Here is an 18,193-nt window from a genome sequence, read left to right as displayed (position 1 = left end):
TACCCTGGGGGCATGAGCGCTAGCTCGCCAGAGACAAAGGAGCATGGGTGCTTGCAGACTATGACAGGCCCTTAAATCACACGCTTCCTTTGGCAATGTCCTGACAAGTCAGCTCTGTAACCCAGTGTCCCTTTTGCAACATTTTCTATCCCATGGGTATTGCCTTACGGGCACCATCCATAAACCTTAGAAGAACAGTCACAAAAGGTGTAAGAGAGTGGGCACCAACACCAAGGTTCTCTCTCCAAGAATCTTCACGTACAAAGGATGGGAATACTGCCATCCTGCCTTACAGTCAGCTCAATGGGCCAGTCTGGAAAACTTTATTTAAGCAGGCATACATTCTTCCCATGGATCTTCTTACCTTCTCCCTCCAGCTGACTCTCATAAAATTCCAGCGAGTTAAGACCTCCCATTGCAATCACTAATTCTGTGTTGCCCTTCTGTGAGTGGTATCGTTTGTAGACACTGGAAACTGAGTTAGCATTTCAGGAGGCCGGGGGGAAAGGGAGCCAGATTCACCCTACCTTACTCAAAACATAGTCAAGATTCTTCTTCTCCTTCTCCAATTCCTGTCAGCCTTAACCCCAGACGTCAGGCAGGACCCAAGCCAACACTGAGACCCAGTTTCCATTTGGGAGATGAGTTTTGAATATATTGCTTTAGTGGACAGCACAGTTAACCAAAGTAAACGATCTTTTCCACAGACGAATCACACTCATATCCATGGCTTCAATCTCAGAAAGCCATATTCAGACAGAGAAAGCACGTCCCTCTGGCTACCAGCTCGTGGCATGAAGACACCCCAGGAAAGCTCAGACACAGTCAGACCCAGGACAAAACAGCAGCTCTGCCAGCGTACAGGAGCGGGGCTGGCAACACCCCGTGGCACAGGCAGAGTGACGGCATTCACAGAAAGCCAGACCCGGCCTTTGGGACTCATTAACGCCAGAGGAGACGGTTCACGCCGAGCCCCAGCCAGGCCCCCAGTCACCACGGCCACTGGTTTCAGGTACAGACAGTGCTCAGGCCGCTGGCCTCCATCTCAGAGACCCCCTGGCCCAGCCTCCCCTCCTGCTTACCAAGTCCTGAGCCTAGGAGGCCAGTTTGGGGGAAACAGCTCATCTCTGGAACCTCTGAGCGTTTCCCTGTGACCACCACCTTTCCGGGGCAGAGCACCCAGCTCAGCCATGAATTGTGCAGCCCAGGGAAGCAGCGACCTCCCCGCCAGCAGCTGCAGAAAAAACACCTGCACCTCTATCCCTCTCCCCCCATCCCCTACACAAATCACTGTCGATTCAGAGAAGAATGGCGGCTCCCTACCTGAGGGTGGCGCTCTCCCCCTGCCGGACCGTCACGTTGTCCATAGCTTTGGGGAAGGTGGCATCTCCGCTGCGCACGGGCACTCCTGTGGGTACAAGGAACAGCAGCCTGAGAGACACGACCACGAGGCACTTCCAGGGCAGGAACAGGTACCCACAGACCCCCATCCTCGACGGCCACAACTTCCCAGAACTCCGGCAGCCGCTCGGCACACGCCCCCTGGGCGCGCACAGGAAGTGGGTGGGGTGGGGTTTGGCGGAGGAGCGAGCACGGGGCCCCGGAGGCGCGGGCAGGAGAAAAGCGCGCAGACTCCTCCAAGTCTAGTGTTCCTCCCCAAAACCAGCCTCAGCGCTCCAGTCTCGGAGAAGCGGTTTCCACGGAGAACATCCAAAGGGGGCTCCCTCGGTGCTGCTTCAGCCGGGAAGGTGGCGGAGAGAGGCGAAGCGCAAAGACAGGTGCAAAGGTGCGGACGCGTCTCAGGAGCCCCTTCCTCCCGTTAACAGCTCAGGCATGGCACTTTGGAGAGGAGTAAGCACTTTGGTACCAAAAGGGGACACGGAGTGGGTTAGATCCGGCTACCCAGAGATGGTCTGAATTCCTCAGTTCCAACAAGGGCAAATCCAACACTTTCTTTTTAAGTTTCAGAGGCAGGGTAGCCAGCAGGAAACAGTCTGTAACAATAGCAGAGCCGGAAAGTGGAACACGCGGGAGACGCAGGGGTGAGCCAGGAGGAGAGGCTACGCCGGGCTTCGCGCGATCCGGACCGGGGGTGCTGCAGCAGCCGCCTCGGTCAACTTCGTCCGAGACCAAATGCGCGCTGCAGCCTCCGCGATGCGGCCGGTCTCGGCTGGGCGGTCTCCGCGGCGGCGGCTGAGGCGGGAGCGCACGGCGGCGGACGCTCGCTCGCTCGCTCGCTAGCTGGGGAAGGCGAGGGGCTGCCGGCCCCGGAGCCGCGAGGACGCCACGCTCAGCGGCCGCCCCCGGCCTCCGCGCCGCGGGCCTCCCGGGAGCAGCCCCGACGCGCGCGGGCCCAGACCGCCGGGGTTGTCATGGCAGCAGCTCCATCACTGACCGCAGCTCTCCGCCGTGCAGGCGCCGAGCGAGCTGGCGGACCGCGCGCATCCCGGCGGGCGGCGGGAGCGGGGCGCAGGCGCCCACCTTAACCCCCGCCGCGCCGCGCCGCGGCCGCAGGAGCTCAGGCGAGGAGTTTAACCACTTCCCCCCTTGAAGAGCTGTCACTTCCAAATTAAGAAGAAATGCAAAGTTACTACACAGCCTCAGTAAGCCCAAGACGTCTTAATAAGGGTCACAAACTAATTAACTAGGAAAAGAAAACTCTGCAGCATGCATGCGTGCACCTTTAAAATTATCAGATTAATACATTAGCATTTAGAGTAAATTTAAAGTGTTGGGAGGACGTTTTAGAATCATCTCATTTTTATTCAACAGGCAACGCCCACCCCACCGCCACCCCCCAAAAGCTACTTCAAACACCATTCTAAATAGAGATCTTCCATATATAAAACAAATGCAAAATCACAGAAGCCTCTTAGTGTGCGAAACTGGCAAAACCGCATCAAAATTTTGGTCAAGTTCAGACACTGACTTACATTCTTTATTCTTGTTTTGTCGACATTAAAAGATGCTAGCCCTGCAAAGTGCTCACTCAAATGAATGAGTGTGAGCCCCTGGCTTTATTGATACAGAGGGTTCCCAGGTGTCCTGGGCTTCACACTCCTGCGGAGCTGATTTCATCTTAAGAGGTGTGTTTTTCAAATTCTTGAAACCCAGGGAAAAATTGCATTGGCCTCAGTTGCTGTCACTTCTCCTCTCTGGCTGCCGTGGGTCCCTCTGTGCCTACATCTGCATGTTTCCTCTCACTTCAGCTCTGATGGAACGCAGTTCCTTCCAGCCTGGGCCTGGCTCCTGAGGGAGGGGGAAGCCCAGAGCGGCACAGCCCACCCCACGTGCTAACACCAACATGTTCTCTGCTCAGGGACTCCTGTCTGAGCTCCCTGCACTGACCCAGATTCTCCCTGGGGACAGAGAGGAAGCAGCCGTGGCTCTGTTTTTCCCCTAGACTCTCTCTCAAATCCAACCAGGAAGCTCTTTTTTAAAACAACTGTTAAATAACAACAACAACAACAAATGTTCTTCCCAAAAGCCATCCAGCCACCACCAAAGAGACTGAATGATCCTAACTGAATCGCTGTAACCGTAAGGGTCCTGGTGCCATGAGAGTGCATCCATCTTTCAGCTGGTCTCCCCACTTACGTGTAGATAAAACGCGGGGGAGTGATGCACGGGCATCTCACTCATCGTACCCCGGTCACTCCAACTGCCCTGGGTTGGAAGGGATGGAGGTGGGTGTGCAGATGTGGAAGCCACGCTCCAAGGTAACAAAGAAAGACTGAGGAGGCATGGCTTCCTCTTTTAATAGGTGACCCGAGAGTGTACAACAATGTAAAGTCAAGCAACTCACACTGGAGATCTCAATTAATCCATCATTTCGCCCATTTTCCCCTCGTCTCCTCTGTTGACTTTTCCAGTATTAAATTCTCAGGGAAATCCATCGCTACTTTTGTCCAGTGGGGACCAAAAAAAAAATCAATTGTCAACTTATGACCACAAAGAATGACTTTACTATCAAGAAAAACAAAAATGATGTCTTCAGGGTGCAGGAGGTTTTGTTTATGCTTTTGAAAGAACAGGAGGAGAATTTACCTATTTTAGTACCAATCCGTTCTGACAAGTCCCTACTTTACCGTCACTTTGCAATGGGAGTTGTGGAAGTAGGAAGTGGCATGATTTCACCAAGTTAAGATATTATATGAGCAGAGGTCAGGTGTGAGGTCATGACTGCTGACCTCAGTCTGCTGAATTTGGGGTTCTCCTTATGCAAAGGCCAAGGAATTACCTGTAATCATCCACATCCATTTTAAGCACCACTCGGCTCCCCTCCAAAACTCCTCTTTGTAAACAGGTCCCACCACCGCAAGTGGAAACAAACACCAGCAGTGGAGAAGGAAGGGGGACTTATTCTGGGCTTTGGAGTCATTTCCCTCCAGGCTTGAGAATGGCAGGGATGAGTCCTTTCATGATAAATTCTCACCCTGGCTCTTGCATCTAATTCCCAGGTAGGTACAAATGAGCATTAGTTTTTGCATCTAGGAATGTGGGTAATGACAACAACAGGCCTTCCCGAGGGGCCTACATACATGATTAACTCTACAGTAAAATACTTCGAAATCCACTTAAGGTGAAAGATGCTTTATTAATACATTTTGCCTGCCACTGCTTCATTATTATAGCTGGGCAGAAAAATAACTCTTCTTACAGGCTCTGGAAGATGTTCAGTTTATACCAGTCTGCATGCGGTTGATCTAAGACGCTCACACCATCTTTGTCTCTGGCGGGGGAAGGGAGAGTGGTGAGCTGCAGCCTCCCACCCTGGCCGGCAGAAAACCCACCAGAGATCAGGTAACACTCAGGCTGGACAAAGAAAAGCCACTGGCAACCTCACAGCTGCTTTGTGGACCCAGGGATCCAAACTTTATTCAAAAATGGAAGTTTAGAAATTGGTGAGAGGTCAGAGATGCCCGCACAATTAACAAGGCAGAATCCATTTTATTGAAACTGCTGATTGAAGTGGTTTGACTAGATGAAGATCAAAATCACATGTCAACTCCCTTCTCATCCCCTAATCCCTAAATATAACCAAACACTTAGTGGCTTATCTTATATCCCGTCTCTTGCTTCATAAAAACTGCTGGATTTATTTTGTTTTTCCCAGCATATCCGAGTTAATGAAAAAGGAATGACAGTCAGAGCAATTTCATTATTTGTGTTCTTTATAGACATAACTTCCTTTCTACCTCCTGGAAAGCAGATTCCTAACGAGCGCCCACCTCCACTTTCTCCCCGCCACCCCCCTGCTGTCTCCCTCTCCATCCTCCGTTCCCTCCTGCATACACATATAGTGTACACATAAATCAACTTGTCATAGCTTGTCTCCACGCTGGCAGCTGTAATTGCTGCAGGTTATAAAAATATCTATAGGACAATGCCTTTCAAGCTCGCAGGCGTGCACACACACACACAGACACACACACACATGCACACACTGCCTGAGCAAAAGAAAACAATCATATTCCCTTTAATAATCCTGGGACTGCAAAGGACAGGGTGCAGAGGAGCTTGCTGGGTAGACTCTGGAGGGCTGGCAGGTAGAGGAGGACGCAGGGCTAGACGGAGACGCCGGGCGGCAGCAGCCCCTCCTCACTAAAGCAGGGCTGGAAAAGGGAAGAATTGCCAATGAAAGGGAAATTGTTTCAGCTGTTGCTTTTGTTTTTCTCTGCGTTACCTACAGCAAGCTGGGGTTGGCTAAAGAGCAGTGAATGTTCTACACACACAAGAGCCCGAAAGAAGAGCTCTAGCCTGAGACATGCCAGTGCCGCTTCTTCTCTAAAAAGGTGAAAGGCCCCCCTCTCCTGGTGGAGATTCCAAATAGGAGCACAGGCGAGAAGATGCGACACGCAGGGCAGTTAGAGCGGCGTGGCACCCAACAGACCTCGCAAGTTTTAATCAGGAAAGGCGGTGTCCGTCTGGCTCAAGAGACGGCTCTAGGGGAGTAGGGAAGGGCCGGACTCTGGAAAGGTACCTGCTATTCTTTCCTCCTATGTGAATATAGGGTCAAAATGAACTCATTGTTCATCCGGGCTAGAGTCTGGTGTTGTTAGGATTTCAGCAGGGAGAGCCAAAGAGCAACTTGAAGATGAGGAAGAAGCGTCCAGAGAGAAGAAAGAGACCAGGAATAGAGAGAATTCAGGAGCATGGGAAGAAAAGGCAAAGGTGAGGCTGCCCATGGACTTTGAAAGGTACATAAAGAGGGGGGGTGATCAGCAGAAAAGTTGGCAGGTAGACAAAAAAGTAAAGAAAAGCAGGGCAAATGATCAAAGTCAAAGTACCATCAAAGCAAAGGCCAGGTGCCCAAAGGGGAGCATTGCAAGAGCCAGGGGTCTTTAGAGAAGCATCTCTCCATATCTAGGTTTGCGGTCATAATAAGACCCTGGATTCCCAGAATCACAGAATGATATGGTCAGAGGGGACATTGAAAGATGTATAACCCACTCATTTCATAAGTGGGAGGAGTGAACCCGGGAGAGAGGATCCATTATCATAGGAATAAAGTTAACAACTCATAAATCAGGACTAGAGCTCGGGGCTGATGGCCCCTGCTCCTGTGTTCTCTCCACTATACCTGGCAGGTAAGGACACTGCTTAAGGGCCAAATGACAAAATATCTCCTTTGGCTGCTATATCTGCGGCAAGAGAGAGAACCACAGAAGTGGTTATATTAACACAGAAGTGTTAACATTGCTGCCCAGTACTGATGCCTCTGGGCATACAGTTATTCAGCTGAATTCAATGTCAGCCATTAAACTTCGACAAGCAGATTTTGAGTGCCTCTTGTGAGCCAGGAACTGTTGGAAGTTAGAGATACAAAGAAGAAAGACATTGCCCTGCCCTCGATTTGCTTACAATCTAGTGCTATTGGGGTTGTCAATGGTTCTATTTGCATTTACATCCAGGAAAGTTGAAGTTGTAATGAACTCAACCCAGTGCTTCCTGGAAGCCCCTAAGAACATTCTTGTCGCCAAGAACAACAGGCTGGGATGTGCCTCCCCCGTTGGGAACAGTTGATTTCCAGGCACTGTGTGTCCAGGGTTCCAGGCACTGACCATGGTTTCCTAAGATTCATTTAAAGAGGCATGGGGGGAGGGGCGGCGGGATATTCTCAAGGATTTAAAAATGTAGGGAAGAAATTCATCTACTCAACAAACACGTTTTCAGTGCACAATAAATGTCAGCTATGTGCTAGGTGGTGGATCCCAGTGGTGGGCAAGAGACAAAAACAAAATCCATTGTGCGTCTAACACTGGCAAGGGAGACAGACATTAAAGCAAGAACTTTACAAAACTGTAGATACGATGCTGATAAGCACCGTGAGGAACTGGAAGAACATACATGATAGAAGTTTCTCTGGGAATCAGGACAATCAGGAGACGCTTCCCTAAGGAAATGACTTTAAACTGGGACTTAATAGCGAGAAGGAGTCGACCGGGCAGATGGTGTGGGCGGGAATCTAGTTGCAGACAGGATGGAATGTATACAACCGGGGATGGCAAGGAGCCTGGGATGAAGCTGCCTTTTATATTCACAGACTGTGCTCTGTTAAACTGAGAGTGGGGACGTCTGAAGTGCTCTGATTGGAAAGCTCTAACTGCTCCCTCATCCTGTGTTCACGCATTCATTGATCCATTCAGTGCTATTTATCAATTAAGAATGACCAGGGGCTTTGGACTCAGACAGACCAGAAGTCAGACGTCATCTCCTCCATCACTAGCTGTGTGACCTTGGGGCAATAACCTTGTTTGTGAAATAGTGATAAGAGGGTGGTGTGAGGATGCTATGAGACTCTTGACGGACACAGGTGAGCACAGGGCCTCTGCATGGGGACTGCACGGAGGCCAGCGCGTGTGCTTCCCTCCTTCGGAAGGGGTCTAGGTGTGATATTTGTCCCGAGAACCCAAGAGCAGCCCTCTGAGTGCCAGACCTGTGAACACCATCCCTGTGCACGTCCTGAGGGGCTTCATCCCAGGGACAGAACATCACGCTGAGACGTGGTCAGAAAGGGAAGTAGCTTAGCCTTCAAACCAGGGCAGGAAGAAGGTGACCCTGCAGTTCCCACCCCAGTGTCTTGAAAAGCACACAGGATCCAGGCCTGTGGGAAACAGCCTGAGCTTGAGAAAGAGGATGGGGCTTCCTCTCTGTGCGGCAGCCTGGGAACTTTTGTCTGCCATGCTGCCATATAACCTGAAAAGTGGACAAACAACCTGAGGAAAAGACAAGACGCCTCCATCTCAGCGGTAAATGAGCAGCGCCTCTGACCACCTTCGTGGAACTTGGGCCCATCTTTGCTCCCGTGGGCCTGGTGGTGGCGTCCAAAGCCCCCCTACCCATCCCCAGGTCCAGATTTACACCAGTCACTGGATACTAACGTGCATTGCTGGCCTCACTGCTCCCAGTTTCTACCCTTGAGCATCCCAGGGCTGTGCTACAGGATCAGCCAGACTCCATTTCCAAGGTTTGCAAGATGCAGCCCAACCAGAGCCAGTAGCGGCTTCTCACAGAGAAAGAGCCTCTGGACGGTAACCGGCCACCCCAAACTTGGAGCTTAAACCCCAGATGTACCATTAGAGGAACTTGGCTTTCCTCCCCAGCCCAGCCCCATGCCTTTCTCCTTAATCAATCGTCTTTTACTCATGTCTCTTTTTAAACTTTTCTCTGAATTTTCTGCATTTTCTCCCCAGCCAGGAGCAACAGCAGAAGAAGTAAAACTTAATGAGACAGGAATTTGCTCAAAAACTTATGGGTTCAGTTGTACTTCTTACTGGAGGTGGCATTTTGTAAATATCATTTTATAAACCAGAGTCTCTGGATCCGAGTCTTAACTCACGCCATCATTAAATAAGTCACTTGCTTTTTTTTTTTTTTTTGCTTTTTTTAGCTTCTTTGTTTTCAGAAGAACCAACGTCTCCATGATATGTGAACCTTTGAGAAGATCTAGTGTCTAATACATCCAAATGGGCTAATGCACTTCTTTTTTTTTTTTTTTTTTTTGCGGTACGCGGGCCTCTCACTGCTGTGGCCTCTCCCGTTGCGGAGCACAGGCTCCGGACACGCAGGCTCAGCGGCCATGGCTCACGGGCCCAGCCACTCCGCGGCATGTGGGATCCTCCCAGACCGGGGCACGAACCCGTGTCCCCTGCATCGGCAGGTGGACTCTCGACCACTGCGCCACCAGGGAAGCCCGGGCTAATGCACTTTTGAAAGCTGAAAGTACTGTTCTACAGTAAGATGACAGCCCGTAGAGGGCTGGGGTCAAGGGTACTGCATTGGGCCCCCAATCTGTCACTTATTGGCTGCATGGAGTTTCCCAAGTCACCTCCACTTTCCTTCTAAGTGAGGAGTTTGGATTAAATGACCTCCTAGTCCCCTTCCAACTCTCAGTCTATGGTTTTAATGCTTCTCAACACTCTTCTCAAAAGCAGTGTATCTTCACGTCCACTTATGGGTTCCTCCTATAGAGAAATAGCCCTCCTCACCCTGTCCTTCCACTGTTTCCATTCACCAAGGTGTCCACTTCAAAACTCGGAAAACTGTGGCACAAAGTAATTAATGAGCCACATTGGACCTAAGGCAGGTGATGGAAGAGCCATGATGATTAAAAGTCTTCCGATAAAGGGTTTCTTTAAGGAAAAGAAAATCCCACAATGCAACCAGCAATGTTAATCTTCAATAAACAGGCTGTTAATATTTAACTGGAATTTATTTAAACCTACAGTAACTGTCCCATTAAATCTAAATTAACTGCCCTTTGGGGACTCTTCCCCTAAAGCCAAGCTGGGACATGGCTGTCTAGATCACAGTCCGTGCTAGGCATCCAGCCATAAAGAGGATGTTTCAGCCATCCATTTAGGACTAGATGATTAGCATATCATGGCTGAAAGGGCTTTAGAGGTCAACTAGACTAGTAAGTTTCATATTCTGTGTCTTTGGACTTTCTGGGGACCTGTTTTCCCCACCTCTTCAGCAAGGACTTTATTGTGTGTTCTATCTTTGTGTGTCTCTCTCTCTCTCCAACCTCTTCATTCTATTTTGAAAGTCCCTCTCATTCTCTTTCCTTTCTGTTAGTGATTATTTCTTCTTTTAGACTTCATATTGTAGACTCACTCTGCTGTGTTTTTGTCTGTCTCTCCTAAGTTTCTTAAGAGAAGCCACTTAAGATATATAGCAAATTCTGTGTGTGTGTGTATGTGTGTGCGTGCGCACGTGTGTATGTATATATAATTTTATGTGTCACAAAGAACATTTTTATAATGGCAGTTGTATGTAAAAGACTAAAAGCTGTGAAATAATCCCCAAGTCACACAGCTTTAGAAGGGGCAGTGAGACTGTAATTGGGTGGAAATGATCTTTGCTATCCCTGAAATCAATCAATAATTTTTATTATAAATGTGGTCCCAGCTGAAATTCTGGGATGTTATTTTGCTATGATTTTAACACATTCATAGCATTCCTACAACAACGCACACACACACACACACACACACTCATTGCGTGCATCAAATCAGTTTACTAGTGAAACGTGGATTAAAGATGAACACCTCATCAGATGGATTAGTGTTCAAGCTAAGTTAATTTTCTCAAGAAGTGGGAGCTGGTTAAGACTAAAATAACTCACCCTGAGGTTTCTAAAGGTGTAGTTCCCTGAGTTAGACATATAAATGTTCACCGTTTGCCTCGCAGGGCCTGGTGATGGAGAGAGGGATGCAGTCCTCGATGGATTTGGGTGGGAGAAACATAGGGCAGAGCTGAGGGGCAGATGGGCAGATGGGAAGGTATCCCACACATTTTTAAGAGGACCAAACCCATTCTCAACTGTTTGCTTGTGGAAGGCTTTACATGTGTACTGCCTGTAGAACCCATGTTTCTTTGTATTTCTGTCACCATCAAGTTAGATGAAAGACACTACACAGGGACTTCCCTGGTGGTGCAGTGGATAAGACTTCGCACTCCCAGTGCAGGGGGCCTGGGTTCGATCCCTGGTCAGGGAACTAGATCCCACATGCATGCTGCAACTAACAGTTTGCACGCCACAACTAATGAGTCCGCATGCCTCAACAAAAGGAGCCCTGGAGCTGCAACTAAGGAGCCCACCTGCTGCAACTAAGACCTGGTACAGCCAAATAAATATCAAAAAAAAAGACACTACACAATCTTCATAGTGTCTTCAGCTGGAAAACAAATCCTCTGTATTCAAAGCATCTTTATTCTTTACTTTATTGAATCTTATAAATTGAAGAAATGACTGAACACATTTCTACATGCTTATGCATCTCCCTGGCTTTTCCCATGTCTGTCCCTCATTATGCATTTGCCTTTGGGAGTTCAGGGTCTTTCGGGACAAAGCAATGGAGGCTGCAGATATAGCATCACATCCCTGCCAACCTGGGAGTTGATGTGGGCTTTCCCTCCTAGAAGGGAATGATTTCCCTGAACCATGTGTACACTTTCTTCATCTAGGGTACCAGAAAGCTACAAGTGGTGCTGCAGGTGATGAGATAGTCAGAGCCTCTTGGGAGTGGCCTGGCAAAGTGGACTTAGATGGGGCTCAGGTAGCTCTGAATCTGGGGAAGGGAGAGCAGGGAAAGTGTTGTGAGCGGACGTGTGAACATGGACAAAATATGAAAATAATTCACCTAAGCTTTCACGGGAGTGTCCCCAAGGTTTTGGGACCAAAGATGACTTAGAAAGTCGGTAATGAGGAGACTTTTTTTCAAAAGCAGAGAATTAGCTTAACGCTAAGACACAAATCAGGATAGATTGTCATGTTTCTATATGGAAAAGTATTAGTACCAGAATCTCCAAGGGACAGTTGCTGGGACAAACCAAATGCAATATTTCTATCAATGACCTGCCAAAGGGAATTCAGAGAGGATTCTCCCAAGTTTGAAGAAGACACTAAGTTCCCTTAAGTAATTAAATCTTCAGTTGACCTGGATGAGCTATAAATAAGCCACAAAGTTATGGGAGCGTGCAGAGAAGTGGGCAAATGCAATGTAACATATTTGAGGAAAGAGCACGGAAAATGTACTTTTTGATGCTGGACTCTGGGCAGCGGGATAGGAGTGGTGACGGAGTGGACAGAGGACTGTGGATGGCAGGGTTAATGGCTCTGACTTTCAGTCCAAGCTCCACAAGTGGCCAGCTTGACCTTTTAATAATTTTGATAATTGATCATTTGACCTTGGATAATTTTCTTGACCTTTGATAATTTTCTTACCTCTCAGAGCCTCAGTTTTCTCCTCTATTACATAGGAATATGGGCTACCCCAAACATTTGCTGTGTGAGGCTAGATGAGACGGCAGATGTAAAGTACCCAGAGAAGCACCTAGCGTGTGGTACAGTCTCCACATGCGTAACCAGGGCAACGATGCTGGAAACAGTCATGGCCAGTAGCTCCCAAGCTACGGTCCTTACAGCACATTCTGGAGTATGATAATATAGATTATTGTTGGCAGGGATCAGGAATTTTTGCCAAAAAAGAAATGTTGGGCCTAACATTTTATGAAAACTGCTAGAAGAATATTGGAAACATAGAAACAAAGAAACATTCCCTTTACTCAAAATTACTGTGTATAAATTCTTCAAATGTTACTCATAGTATTTATCCACTACAGCTCCCAAAGCATCCAGGAACTTCATGTGCCCAGTTTCTGAGTCAGGAATCAAGACTCATTTCTGATCTCCTCTGTCCCTCTCCCATGGCCCTCTCCCCTGTGATTCCACATTTCTTTCTCTCGTGGGTTCTTCACCCAAAACATTTCATGTCCAGTCGCCTTTCCCAACCCCCATGGCCTTAGCTTGGCCTGAGCCATCATCCCTTCTTATTTTCTTGTTTGGAATCATGAGACTCTCTCTTACAGGGATTTCTTCCACCTGCTTTTACCAGGTCTATTTCGAGCTCCACTTTCAAATCAAGTTTTCCTGAAAACCTGACCATGTCACTCCCTTCCTGATTCAGTCTTTAGTGGTTCCACACAGGAATCTGAATATGCGGTTTCTGAGCCTTCATGATGTGGCCTGGTTTGTTTTCACCTTTTTCTCTTGTTACCTCTTCCTTGATCGAGCCATGCCACTTTTTATTTTAATTGATTATTATTTTAATCCCTTAAAACTTCCTCTTTTTCACCTTGGGGCCTTTGCACAGGCTGTCTTCCTATCAAGAATACTGTCCCCACACTTTTCAGGTTAAGTTCTATTCATCCTTCCAAGTTCTAACTTCCTCATGAAGAACATAACTATTCCATTCAATTAGGTAGATGCCCACTGCATCGGTATGTCTAACATTCGTAATACTTGTAAGAGTTTAACTTCTTTCGTAGTCTCTTATACCCCCGAAGCCTCACACAATGCCTGGCACATGATAGGTTCTTGATAAATATTTGTGGAATTTAAGTACAGCTGGGGAAAGTTCAAAAATTAAAATTATTTTCTGGCAGGGCAGGGACTTCCAAATGAATGAATATTAAGAGGAATATTTGGTATTCACAAAGTGTACGGATAGGGTGTACACACACTCGATAACCAATCTCTAGCTAGAAATAAGAATTCTGAGAAATTGACAGATGGCAGTTTAAGGATAAAAATAAGCGTGTCTGTATAAAAGGTTATACAGGCCAAAAATAATATCTAAATAGGATAAAGGAAGGCTTGGATAAATTAGTGGGTGACAGACCCATTCTGGTTTATTAGGTTAGGGGTGTCTGATGTATATCTCTAACCTTTGAAGTATGAGTCCCATGCAAAATGGCCACTGTCCAAAACACCTAAGGAGGACATCTGAATTGATATGACCTGGGGTGACGTTTTTAATGTCATATTCCCATGTATGCAGTAATTTTATTGTCCACGTTGCTGGGGATAATGGAATTATGCTTGTCTTTCCCTCTGCACACCTTACGGCAGCCCGTTCTAGAACAGTTGTGTACACTTGGTAGGAGTATTTTTGAAATGATGCAAGAAAACGTGTGTGTAATTTGTGTGAACAAGGAACCCTGAGCAGGGGGAAAGCCCCCTTCAGCCTCGAGGGAGAATTAGATGGACTGCCTTCTATTCTTACCCTCCACTACCTTGGCTATTTCCTCCACGTCTGACCCCTGACTTCCACTTCCCGTCTCTGCACACAGGTACCTCTACCAGACCCCTTTCTTTCTTCCAAGACACAGTAGAGTTCTAGGGAACTGGAGAACCGTTCCCATGTTCCTGTTATTTATCAGACCAAAGTAGGAGACATTTACACATCAGGTTATATAAATATTTTCAGTACACCATTCTGCATGTGGGAAAGCTAGCTCACCACACTCTCATAAAAAATCCACTCTAATCCCAACATCCAGCTTATGACCTCCTATCACTCCATCCAAGAATAACATTAATAATAATCAGACTATTAGTCAGGGGGCTTGGTATGAACCTGAAAATTCTGAAAAACTGTCTTATAAATTATTTTCCAAGGACATCATCTTTAAGCATTAACAGGTACAACTGACTCTGAATTCTGGGAATTGAGCATAATTACATGGAAACTGACAGGACACAAATGCCAAGAATCCTGTTAAACTTTAATATCTCGAAAAACGTCTCCTTGTAATTATCTCTTTCCTTTGTCTCAAATGTTACTGTGAATATGTAGAGACCTACGCACACACAGAAGTGGATGGACTGGAGAATCTTGATCTTTGGAAGCGTGGAGTTTTGAAGGCATTCCATAAAATAGTGAGGTGCTGAGTAGAGCACTCGGAATTTGACAATTTCCAGAAGTTGTTTCCATCTTTGTATTGACTCTGCTCTAGTTCTCTGCTTACAATTCTCCACGCTGAGTAGAAGCTCCTCTGCATCAGTAATTATAGTGCAAATGTAGGTCATAGGCATTTGGTGTCTAATGCAATTCCTGACCTGTTCTGTGTCTTTGGAAGAGTCATTGCATTTTTTCAGGGCTTCAGATTTCCTTTCTGGAAGTGAACAAAATGACATACAACTCTAACGGCGTCAATATTTGCATAGAGCTTTAAACCTCACCGCTGATACCGCTTATCTCCCTTGGGTAGGCGTGTCTCCTACATTTTTTCTCCTTTCTGGGCTCCACGAAGGCTCCCCTTGTTTCTTTTCTCTACTATTTTACTTAAATCTTAGCTCTCTGCCTCCAGCCTGTCCCTAAACCTGTGCTTCTTACAGGGGCAGGGTAGGCTCCTAGCGGGAGGTTGGTTGCATTGGTACATGCAAAATGCGTCACTGTAATTTCAGAGACATGCCAGCCACTCAGTGCACGGGGGCCGGGGAGGCTAGACACTCAGCAATGCACATGATATTGTTACCATTGTCGAATACCCGCCTCACATTTAGGTGAGTGATTTTTTTATATCTAGGCCTAAACTGTACTCCATTTGAGGCATCAGCACAAAATATCTTTGCAAGGTTTTAATATTCATTAATCCATCAGGAATGCAACTACCTGTCAGCTAAGGGAAGACTGTGCTTAGATTTGTTCAGATCCTCACCAAGGACTGTTTACTAGTTTGAAAGATCTCATGACCAACGGTAAAGCTCAACGTAGTCGAGTCACCAGTTCTGCAGCCCTGTATCAGTCTGCAACGTAGCCATCACATTCATGGAGATTCTATATACAGACACAAGCTTCCACACTTCATTACATCCTATGGTGTAGTTGGGCCTAAAGATTTATTTTACACTTACTTGATTATCAATCATTTTCTATTTATGTTTCTTATAGATCCAGTTAGGACATTAAATAGGTCATTTTTTTCAAGTAGGTATATGGGTCGCTTATTTTATCTACAAATTTAATTTTCATGGAAATAAAGGTATTACAAAATATTCTCTTAATAAGACTTGGATCAGATAAATTAGATAACTCCTGACATAGACAATTCCATACACAGAAACCAGCTTTATCTTTCTAAAGCACAGTTCAGTAATGTCCTTTACCTGTTCAGGAAAATTCAGTGGCTCCCCTACTTCATAGTTCAAATTCCCAAGTTTGGTCATCAAGGCTCTTAGGAATACGCCAGCCTAACTGTGTAGCCTCAGCCTCTGTGGCCTTACTCCGCCCCTCACCCACCATCCTGGGACTGTTCAGACCCTCTGGATCTCCCAGTCTAAGTATTTGCTCAAACTTCCCATCTGCGGGGTCCCTTCTCTTCCATCCACAGATTTCTAAATCCCATTCAGACCTCAATAACCAGTTAAAACTCCATTTTCTTCATAAAATATTACTTTCACTGATGCCCCTCTGTCCCTCTCCTTCATTGGTTAGAATCAAAGCTTTTCTGGATATATAAGCATATATTTCAGAGAGATATGTTACAAAATGTTGAACTTCTTATACATATTTTTGTATTATAGTCGACTACCTATTTGATCTCACCTATGAGGCTAGAAGACAGGTACCACTTCTTGTTCATTTTTGTATCTTCCCAGGCTGAGCCAAGTGTGTGGCCCTGAGTGTGAGTTCAATAAACATACGTTGAACTGGATCAGCATCTCAGTCATTGAGAGGGAGAGCCTGGGTACCATTTCCTTTATTTCAGCTTGAGGAAACTGAGCTCTAAATGAGTTCTGAAAGGCTGCTTTATGTAGAGCATCAGATGAGGCATGCTATAGAGGTAGAACACATCACTACTGCTAGCTCACTCAAGGCTCAGACCTGTACTTAGGAGAACATCTAGAGAGGCTGGCTCACATTTTTGTTGAAAGAAAACAGAATTTTCCATTTCTAGGTCAGCTTTTCAATATAAGGGTTTGGATTTATATCACTCTATACACCACTGATGATGGCAAATCTATCCCTGAAACTTTGTCGCCAAATAGAGCTGCAGGTCTCCATTTTATCAGACTATGTTCCCAACAGAATTCAGGCAGAAATAAGGCATGGGTTTCCCAGAGACCTCCTCAGGCTCTCCTGGTGCTGGAAGGGTCAGGCTCCCGCCGTGCTGCCCTGCACAGCTCCAGCTCTGACAGAGCCCATCCGTCACAGCAGAAGCCTGCCCTTCTCACCCACTGCTTGAGTTGGAAATGGAAGTGGCCTTTTAACAGAACATTGTCTTAGGATTGTGTGAAGCAAAGCTGACAGAGAAAGGAAGATTCATTCCTGACACCAATCATACTAATATCTGTCACCACAATGACATTTTCCCTTTAATGATGAAAAATGCATCAGGAAAGAGTGAGGGGCAGGAACAGTATCCATTGGCCTCTTGGGTCTGATGGAGAGGAAACCTCTGCAGTAGCTGCTGCTGGTCTGCAACTGGGGGAAGGAAGGAAGGGCAGCCAGTTGGTTATAAACAAACACAACTGGTCCTTCATTTGGAAGAGAAGGGTGCAAGCAGATGGGAGCCCCTGGTTAGGCAGTGTCACTGAACATCTGATGAATTTCTCATTAGGCCTTCTGCCTGGGTTTTCAGTAGAACTGCCCCATTTCTGTCAGGCCCAAGCAGGGGTTCATACTGATTTTCAGGGCCACTATACACACATTGTATTGATACCATATCCAGGTTTGCAGGGCTAGTCAACCCACAAGACTGAAAAGCTACTGGGGGTCCCCTGGCCCTCATTCACATCCTCTCTGTTTCACGGAAGGGGTACCCCAGAGGAATCCAGTCTACATGGTAGGCGCCCTATACACACCCAGGAGGGTCTGCTGCTGGGGATGATCCAGGGGTGGGAGAAGGCAAGGCAAAGCCAAAGCTTCATAGCCTGAACACACAGGGAGGCGGAGACTGCAAAGAAACGTTAGGCGAGCAGATTGCTGGCAGTTAGCGGGAAGCTGCAGCATCATCTCAGGTGTTCACGGAGGGAATATTTCCCAACAACTTGCAGGTCTCTATCTACAAGCCCACTGCTCCCAAAGACACTAGGTGCTGAAATCTACATAAAAACCCTCTTCTTCTCCCCTCTTTTTCTTTCCTACTGGCAGAGCCTGCCCCCCCACAATAGAGGCTAAAAAGGTCAGCAATTCACTGTCCTATGTCTTTGGCAGCTACGGCTGACCACATGCCCAGCAGCTGGGCTGAGCCCCCTGCCCTCACCAAAAAGGCACAGGTGCGCTCTTCCAGCCCCCTTCGCTCCTGCCTTTGATCACAGCCAGGGGATGGTGCGAGGGCTGGAGAAATGCAGCCACCGCCCATCCATGGAATGAAGACCCCATGTCTCCAGCATGATGGA

General features: G+C 47.1%; 1 protein-coding gene across 4 annotated transcripts in view; it reads right to left on the bottom strand.

Annotated features, from left to right (window-relative positions):
- Positions 1 to 1,490, bottom strand: part of NTM (neurotrimin) — a 402,807-nt gene extending 401,317 nt beyond the window's left edge. For all 4 annotated transcript variants that reach the window (XM_060158016.1, XM_060158018.1, XM_060158017.1 and 1 more), the window contains exon 1: positions 1,324 to 1,490. In XM_060158016.1, coding sequence (XP_060013999.1) covers positions 1,324 to 1,490 — 167 coding nt within the window. The remainder of the gene's footprint in view (positions 1 to 1,323) is intronic.
- Between the last annotated feature and the right edge of the window lie 16,703 nt (positions 1,491 to 18,193).

This window comes from Lagenorhynchus albirostris, chromosome 9 (genome assembly GCF_949774975.1).
Source record: "Lagenorhynchus albirostris chromosome 9, mLagAlb1.1, whole genome shotgun sequence".
Classification (NCBI taxonomy): domain Eukaryota; kingdom Metazoa; phylum Chordata; class Mammalia; order Artiodactyla; family Delphinidae; genus Lagenorhynchus; species Lagenorhynchus albirostris.
This window is presented reverse-complemented; position numbering and strand designations above follow the sequence as displayed.